The sequence below is a fragment of the Bombina bombina genome, chromosome 9 (assembly GCF_027579735.1).
Source record: "Bombina bombina isolate aBomBom1 chromosome 9, aBomBom1.pri, whole genome shotgun sequence".
Classification (NCBI taxonomy): Eukaryota; Metazoa; Chordata; class Amphibia; order Anura; family Bombinatoridae; genus Bombina; species Bombina bombina.
The window spans coordinates 17502155-17526098 of record NC_069507.1 but is presented as its reverse complement, the minus strand read 5'-3'; the positions used below and the strand labels follow the sequence as shown (position 1 = coordinate 17526098).

Here is a 23944-nt window from a genome sequence, read left to right as displayed (position 1 = left end):
TGTTACGTGTTCCCTCAGTCCAGTCATTCTTTTTCTTTACCTGTTTGTTCAACATTAATAGGGAATCCCTGTTCCTTTTACTGACCTCTTTCTTGATACCTAATAGCATTTTCTTGGGATAGCTTCTAGAAATTAATCTATCTGTCAATTCCTTGGCTTGTATTTCAAATGTGGGTTTCTCAGAGCAATTTCTAAGTGTCCTGACATATTGCCCCTTGGCAATCGCTTTGAAGACTCTGCTTGGATGGTTACTTTTGGCGTGTAATATTGTGTTTTTGGCTGTAAGTTTGCGGAATACACTTGTGGTTATATGGCCTTTTTCTCCTAAGGCTACTCCTAATAAAGACACATCTAGATAATTAATTTTGTTTTTACTGATGTCAAAAGTGAAACTTAGGCCTATGTTATAATTTAGCTCATCAATTAAGCTCATCACCAAATTAGGGTCTCCCTGCCAGATCATGATGAGATCATCTATAAATCTCTTGTAAAATTGGATGTGTTGTTTGTATTGATTTCTATCTCCATAGATGTGGGACTGCTCCCACCACTCCATAAAGAGGTTGGCGTAGGAGGGAGCAAACTTGGCCCCCATAGCAGTCCCACATCTCTGGAGATAGAAACTGTGTTCAAAACAGAAATAATTATGAGTCAATAAGTAGTGTGTCACTTGTATTATGAAATCACACTGTTCATCCTCAAACTGTCCTGATCTGGTTAGGAACCATCTTATGGCTTTAGACCCTCCTTGTGTGGTATTGACGAATAGAGGGCTTTGACATCTATGGTCAGCCATGTGTTAGATTTGGTCCAACCTTCTTCTTTCAATAGCCCTAAAAGGTGTTTTGTGTCTGTCAAATGACTTGGTAAATTTTCCACAAATGGTTGAAGTATCGCGTCCAGCCATTGTGAGAGTCTCTCTGTTAAAGAACCAATACCACTGATAATTGGCCTGCCATGTATTTCTGTGCCAGGTTTATGGATTTTGGGCAAGTGGTTAAATGTGGGTCTGATAGGAAATTCTACTTGTAAGTATTTGTAGTTGTTATCATCAAACATTCCAATATCTCTCCCTTCATCTAGTAGGTCCATTAATTCAAGATTAAAACGTATGTTTGTTATGGTTTAGACGTATGTTTGTTATGGTTTAGACGTATGTTTGTTATGGTTTAGACGTAAGTTTGTTATGGTTTAGACGTAAGTTTGTTATGGTTTAGACGTATGTTTGTTATGGTTTAGACGTATGCTTGTTATGGTCTAGACGTATGCTTGTTATGGTTTAGACGCATGCTTGTTATGGTTTAAACGTATGCTTGTTATGGTTTAGACGTATGCTTGTAATGGTCTAGATGTATGCTTGTTATGGTCTAGACGTATGTTTGTTATGGTTTAGACGTATGCTTGTAATGGTCTAGATGTATGCTTGTTATGGTCTAGACGTATGCTTGTTATGGTTTAGACGTATGTTTGTTATGGTTTAGACGTATGTTTGTTATGGTCTAGACGTAAGCTTGTTATGGTTTAGACGTATGTTTGTTATGGTTTAGACGTATGTTTGTTATCGTCTAGACGTAAGCTTGTTATGGTTTAGACGTATGTTTGTTATGGTTTAGACGCATGTTTGTTATGGTCTAGACGTAAGCTTGTTATGGTTTAGACGTATGTTTGTTATGGTCTAGACGTATGTTTGTTATGGTTTAGATGTATGCTTGTTATGGTCTAGACGTATGTTTGTTATGGTTTAGACGTATGTTTGTTATGCACTAGACGTATGCTTGTTATGGTCTAGACGTAAGCTTGTTATGGTTTAGACGTATGCTTGTTATGCTTTAGACGTATGTTTGATATGGTTTAGATGTATTCTTGTTATGGTTTAGACGTATGCTGTTTAGACGTATGCTTGTTATGGTTTAGACGTATGCTTGTTATGGTTTAGACGTATGCTTGTTATGGTTTAGACGTATGCTTGTTATGGTCTAGACGTATGCTTGTTATGGTTTAGACCAGAGCTTTCCAAACTTTTCAAGTTGGTGACACACTTTTTAGACCTACGTCATTTCGCGACACAGTAATTCAGTTGCACTGGCAAACAGGAGGTTAAACTAACTTGTTTTAAGAGATACGGACACATAAATAAATGATATAATAACGAAATGCATTTACAAGTAACAGTAAGTATGTGCAAGAATTAAAAAAAAGTTTAATAACACCAATAGCTACTTACTATTTTAATGGGATGTATGAGGTTGACGGGATGAACACAGTTTATGAATATTTGGTGGAATATTAGACACTCGCATTTTTAAGCTTCCCCTTCCTATCCATATATCAAGAGCAGGAACAGCAATGCACTACTAGGAGCTAGTGTCAAAAAAACCCCACTGACTTCTGACTTCAGCTCAGCGTTTAAGCTGCCGCCCTCAGAGCTCGGTGAGTGCGATTGACTACTGCCCGCGCTGCAAACACACTGCTGTCCCACTCACTGACTACACATGCAGCACGAGCCAATTAAGGAGACTACACGTGCAGTCAGGAGCCAATGTGCCGCCAAAGCCACCAATGGGAAAACTTTCAGTTCCCACTGAGCTGCGCCAATAGGTTAAGATGATCTGAGACCCCCAAGGTATCAATCACGTGTCAACCATGTGATATGCGTAGCAGGCAGGCGGAAAGTCAGAAACAAAAAAACATTTTTTTTAAAACAATTAAATTTAAAAAAAATTGTGCTGAAGCAGGGGCACACCTACACACTGCTGCCGACACACTAGTGTGTCCCGACACACAGTTTGGAAAGCACTGGTTTAGACGCATGCTTGTTATGGTTTAGACGTATGCTTGTTATGGTCTAGATGTATGTTTGTTCCATTTTCTTCTAGAAAGCCCTTGGTGTCTACATCATTACCTAAGCCAATAGTAAGCTAAAATAAACTATTATTTCATTATTATTTTTTTAAATGTCTTTAAATTATCATTGAATCAATTTATTTGAAATTATGCTATTAAGATGTGCTTTGGATAGCTTAAATAACATTTATAAGTAATAAAAAATGTTATATTATTGGAGTATTACACTGCTGCCACCCAGCTACTTCATAATGCCACTGGCTAACCACATTTTCTGTGGAGAACAGCGTAGTGATTGGTTAGCTCCTATCAGAGGCTAACAAACAACTGTCTTTAATTCAAGGTGTGTACTCCTGAACTGCCCTTGTAAATTGTTCTAACATAATGATGGTGTTAAATGATCTTAAAACATTCCTATTGTGGTGCAGTAATTACTTGGTGATATAAGCTATTAATTGTACGTACTGTCGGTGTGGTCTCTACCCTACCTATCCAGGCTTACCAGCATTGTGAGTGCCATTGTCTCCCCATACACATAACCCCTAATACCCCTTAACTAATCAGCTGACTCTTTCCCAGTTTCCAATAAAATACAAATCACACTAGTGTGGAATCCATAACTCAAATCAGATGTTTGCCGTAACCACCGCTGTTGGTTTGTGTTGGTATTTAGCACTTATATCATTGTTATTGATCTGTAAACCTAAATCATTATTTCAAGCTTTCTCCCGGAACCTGAATAAACAAAACGTATTGTTATCTGGGATACAGTTTGTATTATAAAACCAATCTATTCCCATAAACCAGGAGTAAAAGCAGAAGCAGCTGCAGCACTTTGGCCCATAAATATATAAAGCTGCTGCTAGGTGTGCTGCAAGAAGGCACTATTTTTTATTAAAGGACCAGTAAATACAGCGGATTTTCATAATTAACAAATGCAAGATAAAAAGACAATGCAATAGCGCTTAGTCTGAGCTTCAAATGATTATTAGATTATTTTCTGACAAATTTCAAAGTTGTCCACTCCTCCTGTATCATGTGACAGACATCAGCCAATCACAAATGCATATACGTATATTCTGTGAATTCCTGCACATGCTCAGTAGTTGCTGCTGACTCAAAAAGTGTAAATACAGACTGTGCACATTTTGTTAATGGAAGTAAATTAAAAACAGAATTTATGCTTACCTGATAAATTACTTTCTCCAACGGTGTGTCCGGTCCACGGCGTCATCCTTACTTGTGGGATATTCTCTTCCCCAACAGGAAATGGCAAAGAGCCCAGCAAAGCTGGTCACATGATCCCTCCTAGGCTCCGCCTACCCCAGTCATTCTACCGACGTACAGGAGGAAATATGCATAGGAGAAACCATATGATACCGTGGTGACTGTAGTTAGAGAAAATAATTCATCAGACCTGATTAAAAAAACCAGGGCGGGCCGTGGACCGGACACACCGTTGGAGAAAGTAATTTATCAGGTAAGCATAAATTCTGTTTTCTCCAACATAGGTGTGTCCGGTCCACGGCGTCATCCTTACTTGTGGGAACCAATACCAAAGCTTTAGGACACGGATGAAGGGAGGGAGCAAATCAGGTCACCTAAATGGAAGGCACCACGGCTTGCAAAACCTTTCTCCCAAAAATAGCCTCCGAAGAAGCAAAAGTATCAAATTTGTAAAATTTGGCAAAAGTGTGCAGTGAAGACCAAGTCGCTGCCTTACATATCTGGTCAACAGAAGCCTCGTTCTTGAAGGCCCATGTGGAAGCCACAGCCCTAGTGGAATGAGCTGTGATTCTTTCAGGAGGCTGCCGTCCGGCAGTCTCATAAGCCAATCGGATAATGCTTTTAAGCCAAAAAGAAAGAGAGGTAGAAGTTGCCTTTTGACCTCTCCTTTTACCAGAATAAACAACAAACAAGGAAGATGTTTGTCTGAAATCTTTAGTGGCCTCTAAATAGAATTTTAGAGCACGGACTACGTCCAAATTGTGTAACAAACGTTCCTTCTTTGAAACTGGGTTCGGACACAAAGAAGGTACAACAATCTCCTGGTTAATATTCTTGTTGGAAACAACTTTCGGAAGCAAACCAGGCTTAGTACGCAAAACCACCTTATCTGCATGGAACACCAGATAGGGCGGAGAACACTGCAGAGCAGATAACTCAGAAACTCTTCTAGCAGAAGAAATTGCAACCAAAAACAAAACTTTCCAAGATAATAACTTAATATCTACGGAATGTAAGGGTTCAAACGGAACCCCTTGAAGAACTGAAAGAACTAGATTAAGACTCCAGGGAGGAGTCAAAGGTCTGTAAACAGGCTTGATTCTAACCAGAGCCTGAACAAACGCTTGAACGTCTGGCACAGCTGCCAGCCTTTTGTGAAGTAAAACAGATAACGCAGAGATCTGTCCCTTCAGAGAACTTGCAGATAATCCTTTCTCCAAACCTTCTTGTAGAAAGGATAGAATCTTAGGAATTTTTATCTTGTTCCAGGGGAATCCTTTAGATTCACACCAACAGATATATTTTTTCCATATCTTATGGTAAATTTTTCTAGTTACAGGCTTTCTAGCCTGAATCAGAGTATCTATTACAGAATCTGAAAACCCACGCTTTGATAAAATCAAGCGTTCAATCTCCAAGCAGTCAGTTGGAGGGAAACCAGATTCGGATGTTCGAATGGACCTTGAACAAGAAGGTCCTGTCTCAAAGGTAGCTTCCATGGTGGAGCCGATGACATATTCACCAGGTCTGCATACCAAGTCCTGCGTGGCCACGCAGGAGTTATCAAGATCACGAAGCCCTCTCCTGATTGATCCTGGCTACCAGCCTGGGGATGAGAGGAAACGGTGGGAATACATAAGCTAGGTTGAAGGTCCAAGGTGCTACTAGTGCATCTACTAGAGTCGCCTTGGGATCCCTGGATCTGGACCCGTAACAAGGAACCTTGAAGTTCTGACGAGAGGCCATCAGATCCATGTCTGGAATGCCCCATAATCGAGTTATTTGGGCAAAGATTTCCGGATGGAGTTCCCACTCCCCCGGATGGAATGTCTGACGACTCAGAAAATCCGCTTCCCAATTTTCCACTCCTGGGATGTGGATTGCAGACAAGTGGCAGGAGTGATCCTCCGCCCATTGAATTATCTTGGTCACTTCCTCCATCGCCAGGGAACTCCTTGTTCCCCCCTGATGGTTGATATATGCAACTGTCGTCATGTTGTCTGATTGAAACCTTATGAATTTGGCCTTTGCTAGATGAGGCCAAGCTTTGAGAGCATTGAATATCGCTCTCAGTTCCAGAATGTTTATCGGGAGAAGAGATTCTTCCCGAGACCATAGACCCTGAGCTTTCAGGGGTTCCCAGACCGCGCCCCAGCCCACCAGACTGGCGTCGGTCGTGACAATGACCCACTCTGGTCTGCGGAAGCTCATTCCCTGTGACAGGTTGTCCAGGATCAGCCACCAACGGAGTGAATCTCTGGTCCTTTGATCTACTTGAATCGTCGGAGACAAGTCTGTATAATCCCCATTCCACTGTCTGAGCATGCACAGTTGTAATGGTCTTAGATGAATTCGTGCAAAAGGAACTATGTCCATTGCTGCAACCATCAATCCTATTACTTCCATGCACTGCGCTATGGAAGGACGAAGGACGAAGAACAGAATGAAGTACTTGACAAGAACTTAGAAGTTTTGATTTTCTGACCTCTGTCAGAAAAATCCTCATTTCTAAGGAGTCTATTATTGTTCCCAAGAAGGGAACTCTTGTTGACGGGGAAAGAGAACTTTTTTCTATGTTCACTTTCCATCCGTGAGATCTGAGAAAGGCTAGGACGATGTCCGTATGAGCCTTTGCTTTTGACAGAGACGACGCTTGAAACAGGATGTCGTCCAAGTACGGTACTACTGCAATGCCCCTTGGTCTTAGAACCGCTAGAAGGGACCCTAGTACCTTTGTGAAAATTCTCAGAGCAGTGGCTAATCCGAATGGAAGTGCCACAAACTGGTAATGCTTGTCCAGAAAAGCGAACCTTAGGAACTGATGATGTTCCTTGTGGATAGGAATATGTAGGTACGCATCCTTTAAATCCACCGTGGTCATAAATTGACCTTCCTGGATGGTAGGAAGGATCGTTCGAATGGTTTCCATTTTGAACGATGGAACCCTGAGAAATTTGTTTAGGATCTTGAGATCTAAAATTGGTCTGAATGTTCCCTCTTTTTTGGGAACTATGAACAGGTTGGAGTAAAACCCCATCCCTTGTTCTCCTATTGGAACTGGATGAATTACTCCCATCTTTAACAGGTCTTCTACACAATGTAAGAATGCCTGTCTTTTTATTTGGTTTGAAGATAATTGAGACCTGTGGAACCTTCCCCTTGGGGGTAGTTCCTTGAATTCCAGGAGATAACCTTGAGAAACTATTTCTAGTGCCCAAGGATCCTGAACATCTCTTGCCCAGGCCTGAGCAAAGAGAGAAAGTCTGCCCCCCACCAGATCCGGTCCCGGATCGGGGGCCATCCCTTCATGCTGTTTTGGTAGCAGTGGCAGGCTTCTTGGCCTGCTTACCCTTGTTCCAGCCTTGCATCGGTCTCCAGGCTGGTTTGGGTTGAGAAGTATTACCCTCTTGCTTAGAGGATGTAGAAGTAGAGGCTGGTCCGTTTCTGCGAAAGGGACGAAAATTAGGCTTATTTCTAGCCTTAAAAGACCTATCCTGAGGAAGGGCGTGGCCCTTACCCCCGGTGATGTCTGAAATAATTTCTTTCAAATCAGGACCAAACAGTGTTTTGCCCTTGAAAGGGATGTTAAGCAATTTTGTCTTGGAAGACACATCCGCTGACCAAGACTTTAGCCAAAGCGCTCTGCGCGCCACGATAGCAAACCCTGAATTTTTCGCCGCTAATCTAGCTAATTGCAAAGCGGCATCTAGAATAAAAGAGTTAGCCAATTTAAGTGCTTGAACTCTGTCCATAACCTCCTCATACGAAGATTCTTTATTGAGCGACTTTCCTAGTTCTTCGAACCAGAAACACGCTGCCGTAGTGACAGGAACAATGCATGAAATTGGTTGTAGAAGGTAACCTTGCTGAACAAACATCTTTTTAAGCAAACCCTCTAATTTTTTATCCATAGGATCTTTGAAAGCACAACTATCTTCTATGGGAATAGTAGTGTGTTTGTTTAGAGTAGAGACCGCCCCCTCGACCTTAGGGACTGTCTGCCATAAGTCCTTTCTGGGGTCGACTAGGAAATAATTTCTTAAATATAGGGGGAGGAACAAAAGGTATGCCGGGCCTTTCCCATTCCTTATTTACTATGTCCGCCACCCGCTTGGGTATAGGAAAAACATCGGGGGGCACCGGAACCTCTAGGAACTTGTCCATCTTACATAATTTCTCTGGAATGACCAAATTGTCACAATCATCCAGAGTAGATAATACCTCCTTAAGCAGTGCGCGGAGATGTTCTAATTTAAATTTAAATGTTACAACATCAGGTTCAGCTTGTTGAGAAATTTTTCCTGAATCTGAAATTTCTCCCTCAGACAAAACCTCCCTCCTGGCCCCTTCAGATTGGTGTGAGGGTATGTCAGAAACGTTATCATCAGCGTCCTCTTGCTCTTCAGTGTTTAAAACAGAGCAATCGCGCTTTCTCTGATAAGTAGGCATTTTAGATAAAATATTTGCAATAGAATTATCCATAACAGCCGTTAATTGTTGCATGGTAATAAGTATTGGCGCACTAGATGTACTAGGGGCCTCTTGTGTGGGCAAAACTGGTGTAGACACAGAAGGGGATGATGCAGTACCATGCTTACTCCCCTCATCTGAAGAATCATCTTGGGCACTATTATTATCTGTGGCATCATTGTCCCTACTTTGTTTGGACACTATGTCACAATTATCACATATATTTAAATGGGGAGACACATTGGCTTTCATACATATAGAACATCGCTTATCTGATGGTTCAGACATGTTAAACAGGCTTAAACTTGTCAACAAAGCACAAAAAACGTTTTAAAATAAAACCGTTACTGTCACTTTAAATTTTAAACAGAACACACTTTATTACTGAATATGCGAAAAAGCATGAAGCAATTGTTCAAACTTTCACCACAGTGTCTTAAAGCCTTAAAAGTATTGCACACCAAATTTGAAAGCTTTAACCCTTAAAATAACGGAACCGGAGCCGTTTTTACATTTAACCCCTATACAGTCCCAGGTATCTGCTTTGCTGAGACCCAACCAAGCCCAGAGGGGAATACGATACCAAATGACGCCTTCTATAAGCTTTTTCAGTGGTTCTTAGCTCCTCACACATGCATCTGCATGCCTTGCTTTCCAAAAACAACTGCGCATTAGTGGCGCGAAAATGAGGCTCTGCCTATGACTAGAGAAGGCCCCCATCTGAAAAAGGTGTCCATACAGTGCCTGCCGTTTTTTAACAACAATCCCCAAGATTATAATAACTATAAAGAGTTATAATCTGCCAAATATGCTTAGCAAAGTAATCGTTTTAGCCCAGAAAAATGTCTACCATTTTTTTAAGCCCTTATAAAGCCCTTTATTCTTTTACTTAATCTAAGAAAATGGCTTACCGGTCCCCATAGTGAAAATGACAGCCTTCCAGCATTACATAGTCTTGTTAGAAATGTGGCCAGTCATACCTCAGGCAGAAAAGTCTGCCAACTGCTTCCCCCAACTGAAGTTACTTCATCTCAACAGTCCTGTGTGGAAACAGCAATCGATTTTAGTAACGTTTGCTAAAATCATCTTCCTCTTACAAACAGAAATCTTCTTCTCTTTTCTGTTTCAGAGTAAATAGTACATACCAGCACTATTTTAAAATAACAAACACTTGATTGAAGAATAAAAACTACATTTAAACACCAAAAAACTCTTAGCCATCTCCGTGGAGATGTTGCCTGTGCAAAGGCAAAGAGAATGACTGGGGTAGGCGGAGCCTAGGAGGGATCATGTGACCAGCTTTGCTGGGCTCTTTGCCATTTCCTGTTGGGGAAGAGAATATCCCACAAGTAAGGATGACGCCGTGGACCGGACACACCTATGTTGGAGAAAAGTTCTGCTCTGAGTCATGAAAGTTTAATGTTGACTTGAGTGTCCCTTTTAGATTAAGGTTTAGATTTCAGAATAAGTTTAGATTTTGAAATGCTGGATTTGGGGGTTTGTACTGTCATGGGATTCACTTCCTATGAGCCATCAAATCTGTTTTTTGTTGTATAAAATACAGAGGAAATTGTGGAAACCTGAGCTTTATGTGCTGTATATTCAGGATAAATAATTGTTACAGTGACATGACAGACTAAACACTGCGAGAAACTTGCGCTGATAACATCATGTGCCTGTATAAGATGACAGTACGTGTCCGAGTGTCCTTTTAATTGCAGGACAAGGCCAAAGGGAGTGGTGACCATTCTGGGCAGAACACTGCTCTCTCTCTCATTTTATAATGAAATAGAAGATGGTAAACGGCACAGCGGAGCACAACAGCACGGAGAGATGAGCAGTAATGTGCTTGTACATTTACTCAGGTAACTAGAAGCCTAAATACTTACTGCAATGTACCTGAACTTAAATGTGCATAAATATGTAATTCCCCCCAAAATGTCTAAGTGAACTGAAACACTTTCATTGTTATTTATCCATTTCTCCTATCATTTAACTTTAGCTAAAGTGTGTTCTGCAGGTTTCAGAACCCTTACCCCACAACATGCTAAACAATGATAGCCTGAGCAGTGCAGGAGCTCATTTGCATCTGACCGTAATTGATCACAGCAGAAGAGATAAGATAAACATACTCAAGAGGCTTTGCAATGGGTGTGTCCTTGAATTGCAGAACAATACAAATTGTGCTAACTAAATGGCAGCTTTTATATGCTTCTAGACCATTTGCCGTGCAGTTAATTTCTGATAAGTAAATGATTGTCTCTTTAAATAAAAAGCTGCAAGCCGTCCCCAGCTGACAGTTTATTAAAAGGACAGTTAACACTTTGAAATGGTAATATAAAATGATAAATCGTACATAACTTAAGTTACAACATGGCAGCTCCCATTGCTTTACAGACAATAAATATTGACAAATTAAGTGTAAAGTAGTAAACAGCTAATGAAACTACATGTTATTATCTGACTAATCTTTTCTTTGAATACATCATTCTTTCTAGCATTTGTTTAGTGTTTAATGTCAATTTAATACTACTCACGTACCAGGTGAGCGGACACACCAAGCTCACCTTTCAGACCCATCGCTCATCATGACCTTTGCATACAGGACGTCCACCATTGCCGGGTCGTCATTCATGTACTCAATCCCAGACACTCTCAGCGACAGCGGCTTCCCAGCAGTAATCTTACTAAATGACAAAACCTGCATTAAAGGGTCGGTAAACACATTGTAACTACAAGACATTCCTGTTGTCTTGCTACAGAATAACTGATCAGCCAAGTAAAACATTTTTTTAAACAAATGAACATTCTTTTATCTGCAATTATTTATCAATTAACAAACTCTGCCCACCATTTGCCTTATTCAGGGGAGCCAATCTGGGATTTAGTACAGAGACAACAAGGCTAGTCACTGTCATAAAGTTAGTATAAAGTGCATTGTTTTACAGTTCTAATCTGATAAAGCCAATTGCAGATATGTAGCAGGATTCACCTTGAGAAGTCAGCAGGTACATTTCAAGTTCTAATTATTAGAAATGGCTCAATTTTCAGAGCTAAATTGCATGAAAAGGGTTCAAAATAAATAATGAAAATATATTGCAAACTAGTTTCATTACACATAACTAAAATCTGAACATGTTTACTGTCCCTAAGATGCTGCCTGGCGCTCCTTGCACTGCTGCACATGATCATGAGTGCACACTCACTCTAGGATATCCTCCTTGCACTTGCTCAGCAGCTCGCACGCCTGCGCCACCTCTCTCTCGTTCAGCAGCACCAGGGTGCCCACGGTCAGGTGGAGCTTTGCTGGGTTTTGGAAAATCGTGCTCTCTATCCCACGGTCCTGTACGAGAGTGAGAAGAGCGATACATTTAGCTAGACATTTATATTGACCAATCAGACTAAAAACCTATAAAATACGCAGATTTATCAGCATTATATGTATATAGCACATTGGGGTTTCTACGCACTCCTCGTTTCTAAGACCACATTATTTTCCAACCACAATAAAAACAAACCATGCACTTATTTATATCCAATATACACAATGTCACCATTTTACTAATTGCTTTCTCACAAATAAAGTAGAACCATATTAATAATTACATACACCAGATATAGAAGCATTTTACACTGTGTAACAAAGGATTCATCGTCACTTTCATGTTTCTTGAAGCGCTGCATACGTAACATACAAACATTTAAACTGTCTTTGCAGTGTTTAATATCCTCCTGAGTATGTTTATCCTATATCTCTTTGCTGCAGGCAATAACGGACAGATATAAATGAGTTCCTGCACATAGCATGTTGTAGGGTCAGTGTTCAAATCCTGTGAGATGCACTGGGGGGGGGGGTGTGTAAAAACTATGGCCTAGATTTAGAGTTCGGCGTTAGCCGTGAAAACCAACGTTAGAGGCTCCTAACGCTGGTTTTAGGCTACCGCCGGTATTTGGAGTCACTCAAAATAGGGTCTAACGCTCACTTTTCAGCCGCGACTTTTCCATACCGTAGATCCCCTTACGTAAATTGCGTATCCTATCTTTTCAATGGGATCTTCCTAACGCCGGTATTTAGAGTCGTTTCTGAAGTGAGCGTTAGAGCTCTAACGACAAAACTCCAGCCGCAGGAAAAAAGCAGGAGTTAAGAGCTTTCTGGGCTAACGCCGGTTCATAAAGCTCTTAACTACTGTGCTCTAAAGTACACTAACACCCATAAACTACCTATGTACCCCTAAACCGAGGTCCCCCCACATCGCCGCAACTCGATTAAATTTTTTTAACCCCTAATCTGCCGACCGCCACCTACGTTATACTTATGTACCCCTAATCTGCTGCCCCTAACCCCGCCGACCCCTGTATTATATTTATTAACCCCTAACCTGCCCCCCACAACGTCGCCGCAAGCTACTTACAATAATTAACCCCTAATCTGCCGACCGCAAAGCGCCGCCACCTACGTTATCCTTATGTACCCCTAATCTGCTGCCCCTAACACCGCCGACCCCTATATTATATTTATTAACCCCTAATCTGCCCCCTCAACGTCGCCGACACCTGCCTACACTTATTAACCCCTAATCCGCCTCACTAACCCTATCATAAATAGTATTAACCCCTAATCTGCCCTCCCTAACATCGCCGACACCTAACTTCAATTATTAACCCCTAATCTGACGACCGGAGCTCATCGCTACTATAATAAATGGATTAACCCCTAAAGCTAAGTCTAACCCTAACACTAACACCCCCCTAAGTTAAATATAATTTAAATCTAACGAAATTAATTAACTCTTATTAAATAAATTATTCCTATTTAAAGCTAAATACTTACCTGTAAAATAAATCCTAATATAGCTACAATATAAATTATAATTACATTGTAGCTATTTTAGGATTAATATTTATTTTACAGGCAACTTTGTAATTATTTTAACCAGGTACAATAGCTATTAAATAGTTAAGAACTATTTAATAGTTACCTAGTTAAAATAATAACAAAATTACCTGTAAAATAAGTCCTAACCTAAGTTATAATTAAACCTAACACTACCCTATCAATAAATTAATTAAATAAAATACCTACAATTACCTACAATAAAACCTAACACTACACTATCAATAAATAAATTAAATACAATTTCTACAAATAACTACAATTACATAAACTAACTAAAGTACAAAAAATAAAAAAGAACTAAGTTACAAAAAATAAAAAAATATTTACAAACATAAGAAAAATATTACAACAATTTTAAACTAATTACACCTACTCTAAGCCCCCTAATAAAATAACAAAGACCCCCAAAATAAAAAAATGCCCTACCCTATTCTAAATTAATAAATTTAAAAGCTCTTTTACCTTACCAGCCCTGAACAGGGCCCTTTGCGGGGCATGCCCCAAGAAAATTAGCTCTTTTGCCTGTAAAAAAAAACATACAATACCCCCCCCCCCCAACATTACAACCCACCACCCACATACCCCTAATCTAACCCAAACCCCCCTTAAATAAACCTAACACTAAGCCCCTGAAGATCTTCCTACCTTGTCTTCACCTCAACAGGTATCACCGATCTGTCCAGGCATCCGGTGCTGAAGAGGTCCAGAAGAGGCTCCAAAGTATTCCTCCTATACGGCAAGAAGAGGACATCCGGACCGGCAAACATCTTCATCCAAGCGGCATCTTCGATCTTCTTCCATCCGGTGCGGAGCGGGTCCATGTTGAAGCAGCCGACGCGGATCCATCCTCTTCTTCCGGCGTCTCCCGACGAATGACGGTTCCTTTAAGGGACGTCATCCAAGATGGCGTCCCTCGAATTCCGATTGGCTGATAGGATTCTATCAGCCAATCGGAATTAAGGTAGGAATATTCTGATTGGCTGATGGAATCAGCCAATCAGAATCAAGTTCAATCCGATTGGCTGATCCAATCAGCCAATCAGATAGAGCTCGCATTCTATTGGCTGATCGGAACAGCTTCCATCAGCCTCCATCAGCTTCCATCAGCCAATCAGAATATTCCTACCTTAATTCCGATTGGCTGATAGAATCCTATCAGCCAATTGGAATTCGAGGGACGCCATCTTGGATGACGTCCCTTAAAGGAACCGTCATTCGTCGGGAGACCCCGGAAGAAGAGGATGGATCCGCGTCGGCTGCTTCAACATGGACCCGCTCCGCACCGGATGGAAGAAGATCGAAGATGCCACTTGGATGAAGATGTTTGCCGGTCCGGATGTCCTCTTCTTGCCGTATAGGAGGAATACTTTGGAGCCTCTTCTGGACCTCTTCAGCACCGGATGCCTGGACAGATCGGTGATACCTGTTGAGGTGAAGACAAGGTAGGAAGATCTTCAGGGGCTTAGTGTTAGGTTTATTTAAGGGGGGTTTGGGTTAGATTAGGGGTATGTGGGTGGTGGGTTGTAATGTTGGGGGGGGGGGTATTGTATGTTTTTTTTACAGGCAAAAGAGCTGATTTTCTTGGGGCATGCCCCGCAAAGGGCCCTGTTCAGGGCTGGTAAGGTAAAAGAGCTTTTAAATTTATTAATTTAGAATAGGGTAGGGCATTTTTTTATTTTGGGGGTCTTTGTTATTTTATTAGGGGGCTTAGAGTAGGTGTAATTAGTTTAAAATTGTTGTAATATTTTTCTTATGTTTGTAAATATTTTTTTATTTTTTGTAACTTAGTTCTTTTTTATTTTTTGTACTTTAGTTAGTTTATGTAATTGTAGTTATTTGTAGAAATTGTATTTAATTTATTTATTGATAGTGTAGTGTTAGGTTTTATTGTAGGTAATTGTAGGTATTTTATTTAATTAATTTATTGATAGTGTAGTGTTAGGTTAATTGTAGGTAATTGTAGGTATTTTATTTAATTAATTTATTGATAGGGTAGTGTTAGGTTTAATTATAACTTAGGTTAGGACTTATTTTACAGGTAATTTTGTTATTATTTTAACTAGGTAACTATTAAATAGTTCTTAACTATTTAATAGCTATTGTACCTGGTTAAAATAAATACAAAGTTACCTGTAAAATAAATATTAATCCTAAAATAGCTATAATATAATTATAATTTAAATTGTAGCTATATTAGGATTTATTTTACAGGTAAGTATTTAGCTTTAAATAGGAATAATTTATTTAATAAGAGTTCATTAATTTCGTTAGATGTAAATTATATTTAAGTTAGGGGGGTGTTAGTGTTAGGGTTAGACTTAGCTTTAGGGGTTAATCCATTTATTAGAGTAGCGGTGAGCTCCAGTCGGCAGATTAGGGGTTAATAATTGAAGTTAGGTGTCGGCGATGTTAGGGAGGGCAGATTAGGGGTTAATACTACTTATGATAGGGTTAGTGAGGCGGATTAGGGGTTAATAACTTTATTATAGTAGCGCTCAGGTCCGCTCGGCAGATTAGGGGTTAATAAGTGTAGGCAGGTGTCGGCGACGTTGAGGGGGGCAGATTAGGGGTTAATAAATATAATATAGGGGTCGGCGGTGTTAGGGGCAGCAGATTAGGGGTACATAAGGATAACGTAGGTGGCGGCGCTTTGCGGTCGGCAGATTAGGGGTTAATTATTGTAAATAGCTGGCGGCGACGTTGTGGGGGGCAGGTTAGGGGTTAATAAATATAATATAGGGGTCGGCGGTGTTAGGGGCAGCAGATTAGGGGTACATAGGGATAATGTAAGTTGCGGCGGTTTACGGAGCGGAAGATTAGGGGTTAATAATATAATGCAGGGGTCAGCGATAGCGGGGGCGGCAGATTAGGGGTTAATAAGTGTAAGGTTAGGGGTGTTTAGACTCGGGGTACATGTTAGAGTGTTAGGTGCAGACGTAGGAAGTGTTTCCCCATAGAAAACAATGGGGCTGCGTTAGGAGCTGAACGCTGCTTTTTTGCAGGTGTTAGGTTTTTTTACAGCTCAAACAGCCCCATTGTATCTTATGGGAGAATCGTGCACGAGCACGTTTTTGAGGCTGGCCGCGTCCGTAAGCAACTCTGGTATCGAGAGTTGCATTTGCGGTAAAAATGCTCTACGCTCCTTTTTTGGAGCCTAACGCAGCATTTTTTTTGGACTCTCGATACCAGAGTTAATTTTATGGTGCGGCCAGAAAAAAGCCAGCGTAGCGTTAACAGCCCATCTACCGCCAAACTCCAAATCTAGGCCTTAGATTTTCTGTGTAAGTTTACAGGAAAATTGCAGATAAAATAAACAAAGTGCAGTAAAAAGAAATTATGAGGAGTTTAATGTCCATTTGACAAAGCATAGGGGGCTATTTTAACATAATTTGTGACTCACTATTTGACACTGATTACAGTTACTTCCATTTCCCCTGCATGTGTCTGTCACTACACACAGTGTATTTGCTTTCCCCCCTCAAATTAACCTGAGGAACTGACAGAACATTTCTGCTACATCAGCTGTGAAGTTAATACTCAGGAAGAGCAATTATTCCAGTTGCATGGCAGCTTGTAAGCTCCTGGTGGGCCGTCCTATAGTTTGACAGACAGCTGACACTAAACTGGCATGTAAGATCAATTTCTACCGACTATTTTTATTTTTTATAGGGTTTGCAAATAACTACACACTGGAACAGATGTATTGTAGACACCTGGGATATAAAACATTACATCTGCTTGACCAGGAATCAGCATCTCAGGAAAGAGATGTCACACAATGTAATTATTACGGTTGTAAGGAAATTCTACCAAGGCAGCACTATAAGATTTATTATTGGGAAAACAAATAAGCTGTTTTCTATAGAATAACTACTGTTACAGAAGCATTAGTTATTTTGTTGTGAAGAAACTTATTTCCCAGCAGCAATGCCTGAACCAGCCAAGCCAGCGCCTAAGAAGGGCTCCAAGAAAACTGTAACAAGTATCATTTCATAAAGGGTTAACTCTGTTCAGTTTTGAGAAAACTATTTTCTGAGGCAGGTTTCCTAGCATATTGTGTACTGTAATTAAGTTTGTGATAAGCATTCACTGCTAGGTGATAAGAAGGACTCAATTGTTTTCTTGTGTGTACTTGTTATCTGCGGTGGCCTGTCCAAGGGCTTTGTCTAAATGTGTGATGGGGGATTTTATGCTTCCCCCCCTGGGAGTGCCCTGTGTGCATGTAACCTAAATAAAAAGCAGGCTGGGCATCCCAGTCCTCAGTTCTTGGTTGTCCCTCAATCGCAGCGTTGACTCGTTTTTGTGGGCAGAAGGGTATCCTAGCTGTACTACAGCTAAGGGGGATTATTCTACATTTGCGAGACTCATATAGAATACTATGGAAAGCAGTTTCTCCCCTCTTCAGCAATAGGAATCCAGGCTACTAAGCGGTCCATCTCTCAGCGAGACTAAGGGTAACCGTAACATTTGGCGGCAGCGGTGGGATTTTTCCTGGATTTCCTAGGAGAGGTACAGAACGGATGGAGAGCGCTTACGAAAAATTGAAGCGTACAACCCTAAAGGATTTACTTGAAAGCAGAGGGGGGTACGCCAGCAACCGGCCGAGGAGAGAGCTGATCGCAGAATTGACCGAACTGGATCAGAGCTTCACAATGGCGGAAACACCGACCACGATTAGTGACGAAAAAACCAGGATTGTTCGGGAGAGGCTCTCACTGTACGGGCCGAACCCCTCCATGGAATTGGTACAGCAGTTGATGGCGGAAGCGGACAAGGATATACGAGAGACTCGAGCCCACGAACTCAACCTAGCGAACGCACACCGCAATGCTGAAGCCCCGCAGGTAATCATCCCTGTCGAAAATGCTGGGAGGCCCAAGATACCCTATGCGGCATTTCGACCCTTCCTAGAGAGCGAGACAGGGATTGATGAATATTTGGCGGACTTCGAAAGGCAATGTGCCCTGCACCAGATTCCCAACAGGGAGTGGCCCACGATATTGTCTGGGAAACTATCCGGGCGAGCCCTGGAAGCCTTTCGTACTCTGGGTGCTGAGGAAGTGACACAGTATGAGCTAGTTAAGGAGACACTGTTGCGACGGTACGCAGTAACTCCGGACGCGTATCGCCGACAGTTTCGGGGCACGAAAAAGAAGCCTAACGATACCCATATGGAATGGGCGCACCGAATGCGGAGAGCGGCAAATCACTGGATGAGCGGAAGTAAAGCGGTGACTGGTGAGGAAATTTTACAATTGTTTCTCTTAGAACATTTTTATAATGGCATGGAACAGCAAGGGAAGGAATGGCTGCGAGACAGGCGACCTTCTACCTTAGAAGAAGCAGCCAAATTGGCCGATGAACATTATGACTCCCGTCTTCACGAACCCAGAGAGGTTTACCGTGCACCCCCTCGTGCTGAATTCCGAGCCCCGGTGCCCGCAGGGCCCGCCCGACACTCAGGACCACCCAATAACAGCTCTGAGCGTCCCAGACCGACTTGCCACCGATGCAAGCAACCAGGGCATTTCATGGCTAGCTGCCCCCTTAATACGCACCAGACACCCAGGAATTACAATTACCCCTCTGGGGCATATCGTCCGGCCCGGACCCTCTGTGTTAACCAAGAGGCCCCTATGGAGGAATATTTGGGGCCGCTTCACGAGGCGGACCCTGTATATGCTGCCTCAGATAACCGCCAGCACCATCGGCAGAAGGTATGGCTCGAGGGGCGATCTACCGAGGGATTGAGAGACACAGGGGCTACTATCACGCTGGTACAGAGTCATTTGGTGCCGGAGCACAAGCGATCTGGACAGACTGTGGCCGTTAGAGTGGCGGGGGGGGATGTGTACAAAATTCCAACAGCTAAAGTGCATCTTGATTGGGGAGCGGGAAAGGGGGCTGTGAACGTGGGCATAATGGATAATTTACCTGCCGAAGTACTACTGGGCAATGATTTGGGCCCCATGACTTCTGCCTATGCTCCAGTATGCAACAACGAGGCGGACCCAGTGACTACACGGGCCCAAGCCCGGACGGAGCGAGAACTCTCACCAGTGCGGGAGACACAGGTAAGACCTACCCCGACATTGCCTGACATGTTAGGCCCCATACCCTGGGACACCCCAGATGCTTTCGAGACAGAGTCTAAGACTGACCCGACCTTACAAAAGTACCGGGAACGAGCAGAGACCGGAGGGGGCGGGGCAGATAATGAAACATTCTTATGGGAAAAAGGGAAACTATACCGCTGGACAGAGAAAAGGGGACAGCGTAGGCGACAGCTGGTAGTGCCCCACAAATACCGTCAAGAAATCCTCAAGATAGGCCATGACATCCCCTTAGCAGGCCACCTAGCTGTAACCCGTACCCTACACCGCATTACTCACACGTTCTTTTGGCCAGGGGTACACGCCGACGTTAGAACTTACTGTAACACCTGCGATGTGTGTCAACGAGTAGGAAGGCGAGGCGATCACCCTAAAGCACATCTAGTAAATATGCCCATTGTAGAGGAACCCTTCAGCCGGGTTGCTATTGACCTAGTGGGACCACTGGCTACCCCTAGTCCCTCCGGTAAGCGCTACATTCTTACCGTAGTGGACTACGCTACCAGGTACCCAGAGGCTGTCGCCCTATCCAACATACAAGCGGATACGGTAGCGAATGCACTAGTACAGGTGTTCTCCCGGGTAGGATTTCCAAAAGAAATCCTATCCGACCGAGGCACCCAATTTACGGCTGAATTGACCCAACAACTCTGGCAGGTTTGCAAAATTAAGTCCCTCCTGAGCTCCCCATACCACCCCCAGACGAACGGGCTGTGTGAGAGGTTCAATGGGACCCTCAAGCAAATGCTCAAGACGTTCACTCAGGAATACCGAGACTGGGAACGCTTCCTGCCGCACCTCCTTTTTGCTTATCGGGAGGTGCCCCAGGAAACGACAGGGTTCTCTCCCTTCGAGTTGCTCTACGGAAGAAAGGTACGGGGACCCCTAAACCTGATCCGGGAGCACTGGGAGGGAGAGATGGAGACTGACGGTGTCCCCATTGTGCCATACGTGCTGGAACTCAGGGACCGAATGGAGCAATTAGCCAAATCCGTGCGGGCTAATCTCCAGTCGGCCCAGAGAAGACAGAAAGTATGGTACGATCGGGGGGCCCGAAAGAGAATCTTTACCATAGGACAAAAGGTGTTAGTACTTAAGCCGGTGAAGACAGACAAATTGCAGGCGTCCTGGCAGGGCCCCTACCAGATCGTAGAGAAAAGGGGAGACACCACTTATGTGATAGCTAGCTGCCACGACAACAATCTTAGAAAGACATTCCATGTAAACATGCTCAAGGAATATTTTGAGCGACCAGAGAACGTGACGGCCGTATGTTGTTCCCCTCAGGAAGGCCCCGACAGTCTACCCATTCCAGACCTATTAGAAAAGAGTCTCCCCACAGGTATAGTGGCTCAGGTTCAGATAGGAGACCGACTTAGCCCCACTGAAAGGGAGCAGCTCAACCAACTCCTACAGTCCAAACACCTCACCTTCTCCCCGAAGCCAGGGTACACTACTTTAACCACCCACCAGGTAGATACTCCGGGACAAGCTCCCTTGCGCCAGGCTCCGTACCGAATCCCCGAAGCAGTTAGGATAGGAATGAAGAAGGAGATCGATGAGATGCTCCAACTCGGGGTAATTGAGCCCTCCGATAGTCCCTGGGCCTCCCCAGTTGTCTTGGTGCCCAAGAAAGATGGGACCACCCGGTTCTGCGTAGACTATCGGAGGCTCAATGAAAAGACCGTGACGGACGCTTACCCTATGCCCAGGGTAGACGAGCTACTCGATCGTATAGCCAGGGGAAATTACCTGACCACTATTGACCTCTGCAAAGGTTACTGGCAGATTCCCCTGGCCCCGGAGGCTATCCCCAAGTCGGCATTCGTCACCCCATTCGGCTTATATCAGTTTAGGGTAATGCCGTTTGGGATGAAGAATGCCCCAGCTACATTCCAGCGCTTGGTGGATAGGCTCCTGGATGGCTTCCAGAGTTTTGCTTGCGCCTACCTGGACGACATAGCGATCCACAGTGAGTCATGGGAGGACCACTTAGCTCACATAGGAATGGTTCTGGATCAGATCCGGGCTGCTGGCCTGACTCTGAAGCCAGAAAAATGCCACTTTGGGATGGCCGAGGTACAGTACCTGGGTCACCGGGTGGGGTGTGGAAAGCAGCGACCAGAGCCGGCCAAGATAGAAGCTGTCGCCAATTGGCCCACCCCCATCACTAAGACTCAGGTCCTAGCCTTCCTGGGCACGGCAGGGTACTATAGACGGTTCGTACCAGACTACAGCACACTTGCCAAACCCCTGACTGACTTGACCAAGAAGAACTTACCTCGACAGGTCCTGTGGTCTCCCCACTGTGAAACGGCTTTCCAGGCTCTCAAAAATGCTCTAATTAACGCTCCTGTCTTGGCGGCTCCAGCCCTTAACAAACGTTTTATCGTCCACACAGATGCTTCCATGTTCGGGCTGGGAGCCGTCCTCAGCCAAGTAGGCGAAGATGGAGGGGAGCATCCAGTTGCCTACATCAGCCGGAAGCTCCTGCCCCGCGAAGTCAGCTATGCAGCGGTCGAAAAGGAGTGTTTGGCTTTGGTGTGGGCATTAAAGAAATTGACTCCCTATTTATATGGGCAGGAGTTCACTCTGGTCACCGACCATAACCCGTTGGTGTGGCTGAACCGGGTCTCTGGAGATAATGGCAGGCTATTACGTTGGAGTTTATCGTTGCAACCCTTCAATTTCACCATTACTTACAGACCTGGGAAACAGAATGGCAACGCCGACGGGTTGTCCAGACAAACCGACCTCAGCCCCGCATAACCAGCGGTCTGGACAGCCTTAGTCTGCCCCGAAAAGGGGTCAGACCGTGTCTGCCAGAGTGTTCCACAGAAAGGGAGCACTGTTACAGAAGCATTAGTTATTTTGTTGTGAAGAAACTTATTTCCCAGCAGCAATGCCTGAACCAGCCAAGCCAGCGCCTAAGAAGGGCTCCAAGAAAACTGTAACAAGTATCATTTCATAAAGGGTTAACTCTGTTCAGTTTTGAGAAAACTATTTTCTGAGGCAGGTTTCCTAGCATATTGTGTACTGTAATTAAGTTTGTGATAAGCATTCACTGCTAGGTGATAAGAAGGACTCAATTGTTTTCTTGTGTGTACTTGTTATCTGCGGTGGACTGTCCAAGGGCTTTGTCTAAATGTGTGATGGGGGATTTTATGCTTCCCCCCCTGGGAGTGCCCTGTGTGCATGTAACCTAAATAAAAAGCAGGCTGGGCATCCCAGTCCTCAGTTCTTGGTTGTCCCTCAATCGCAGCGTTGACTCGTTTTTGTGGGCAGAAGGGTATCCTAGCTGTACTACAGCTAAGGGGGATTATTCTACATTTGCGAGACTCATATAGAATACTATGGAAAGCAGTTTCTCCCCTCTTCAGCAATAGGAATCCAGGCTACTAAGCGGTCCATCTCTCAGCGAGACTAAGGGTAACCGTAACAACTACATTAAATCATATGCTGGGTTTATTCTGAGTTATTCCTTTCACAATTAGTTATATTTAATTGTATTGACTATTGATTTTTTTATAATTTGCCAAAGCTGCATCCCCCAACCCGATGCGTAAAAGGGAACAAAATCAATTCTTTTCGACTGTACAAAGACAACAAAGAGCGGAGAGAGTCTGGGAACTACCCAGATTTAGCTCGGCTCAGTCTCTGATTTAGCTCGGCTCAGTCTCTGATTTAGCTCGGCTCAGTCTCTGATTTAGCTCGGCTCTGTCTCTGATTTAGCTCGGCTCTGTCTCTGATTTAGCTCGGCTCAGTCTCTGATTTAGCTCGGCTCAGTCTCTGATTTAGCTCGGCTCAGTCTCTGATTTAGCTCGGCTCAGTCTCTGATTTAGCTCGGCTCAGTCTCTGATTTAGCTAGGCTCAGTCTCTGATTTAGCTCGGCTCAGTCTCTGATTTAGCTCGGCTCAGTCTCTGATTTAGCTCGGCTCTGTCTCTGATTTAGCTCGGCTCTGTCTCTGATTTAGCTCGGCTCTGTCTCTGATTTAGCTCGGCTCTGTCTCTGATTTAGCTCGGCTCTGTCTCTGATTTAGCTCGGCTCTGTCTCTGATTTAGCTCGGCTCTGTCTCTGATTTAGTATGGCTCTGTCTCTGATTTAGCTCGGCTCTGTCTCTGATTTAGCTCGGCTCAGTCTCTGATTTAGCTCGGCTCAGTCTCTGATTTAGCTCGGCTCAGTCTCTGATTTAGCTCGGCTCAGTCTCTGATTTAGCTCGGCTCAGTCTCTGATTTAGCTCGGCTCAGTCTCTGATTTAGCTCGGCTCAGTCTCTGATTTAGGTCGGCTCAGTCTCTGATTTAGCTCGGCTCTGACTCTGATTTAGCTCGGCTCTGTCTCTGATTTAGTATGGCTCTCTCTCACATTTAGCTCGGCTCTGTCTCTGATTTAGT

General features: G+C 43.4%; 1 protein-coding gene across 3 annotated transcripts in view; it reads right to left on the bottom strand.

The window, feature by feature from the left end:
* ASCC1 (activating signal cointegrator 1 complex subunit 1) overlaps window positions 1-23944 on the bottom strand; it is a 376933-nt gene that overhangs the window by 218585 nt on the left and 134404 nt on the right. For all 3 annotated transcript variants that reach the window (XM_053691927.1, XM_053691929.1, XM_053691928.1), the window contains exons 6-7: window positions 11748-11884; window positions 11109-11228 (exon numbers count right to left, since the gene is read on the bottom strand). In XM_053691927.1, coding sequence (XP_053547902.1) covers window positions 11109-11228; window positions 11748-11884 — 257 coding nt within the window. The remainder of the gene's footprint in view (window positions 1-11108; window positions 11229-11747; window positions 11885-23944) is intronic.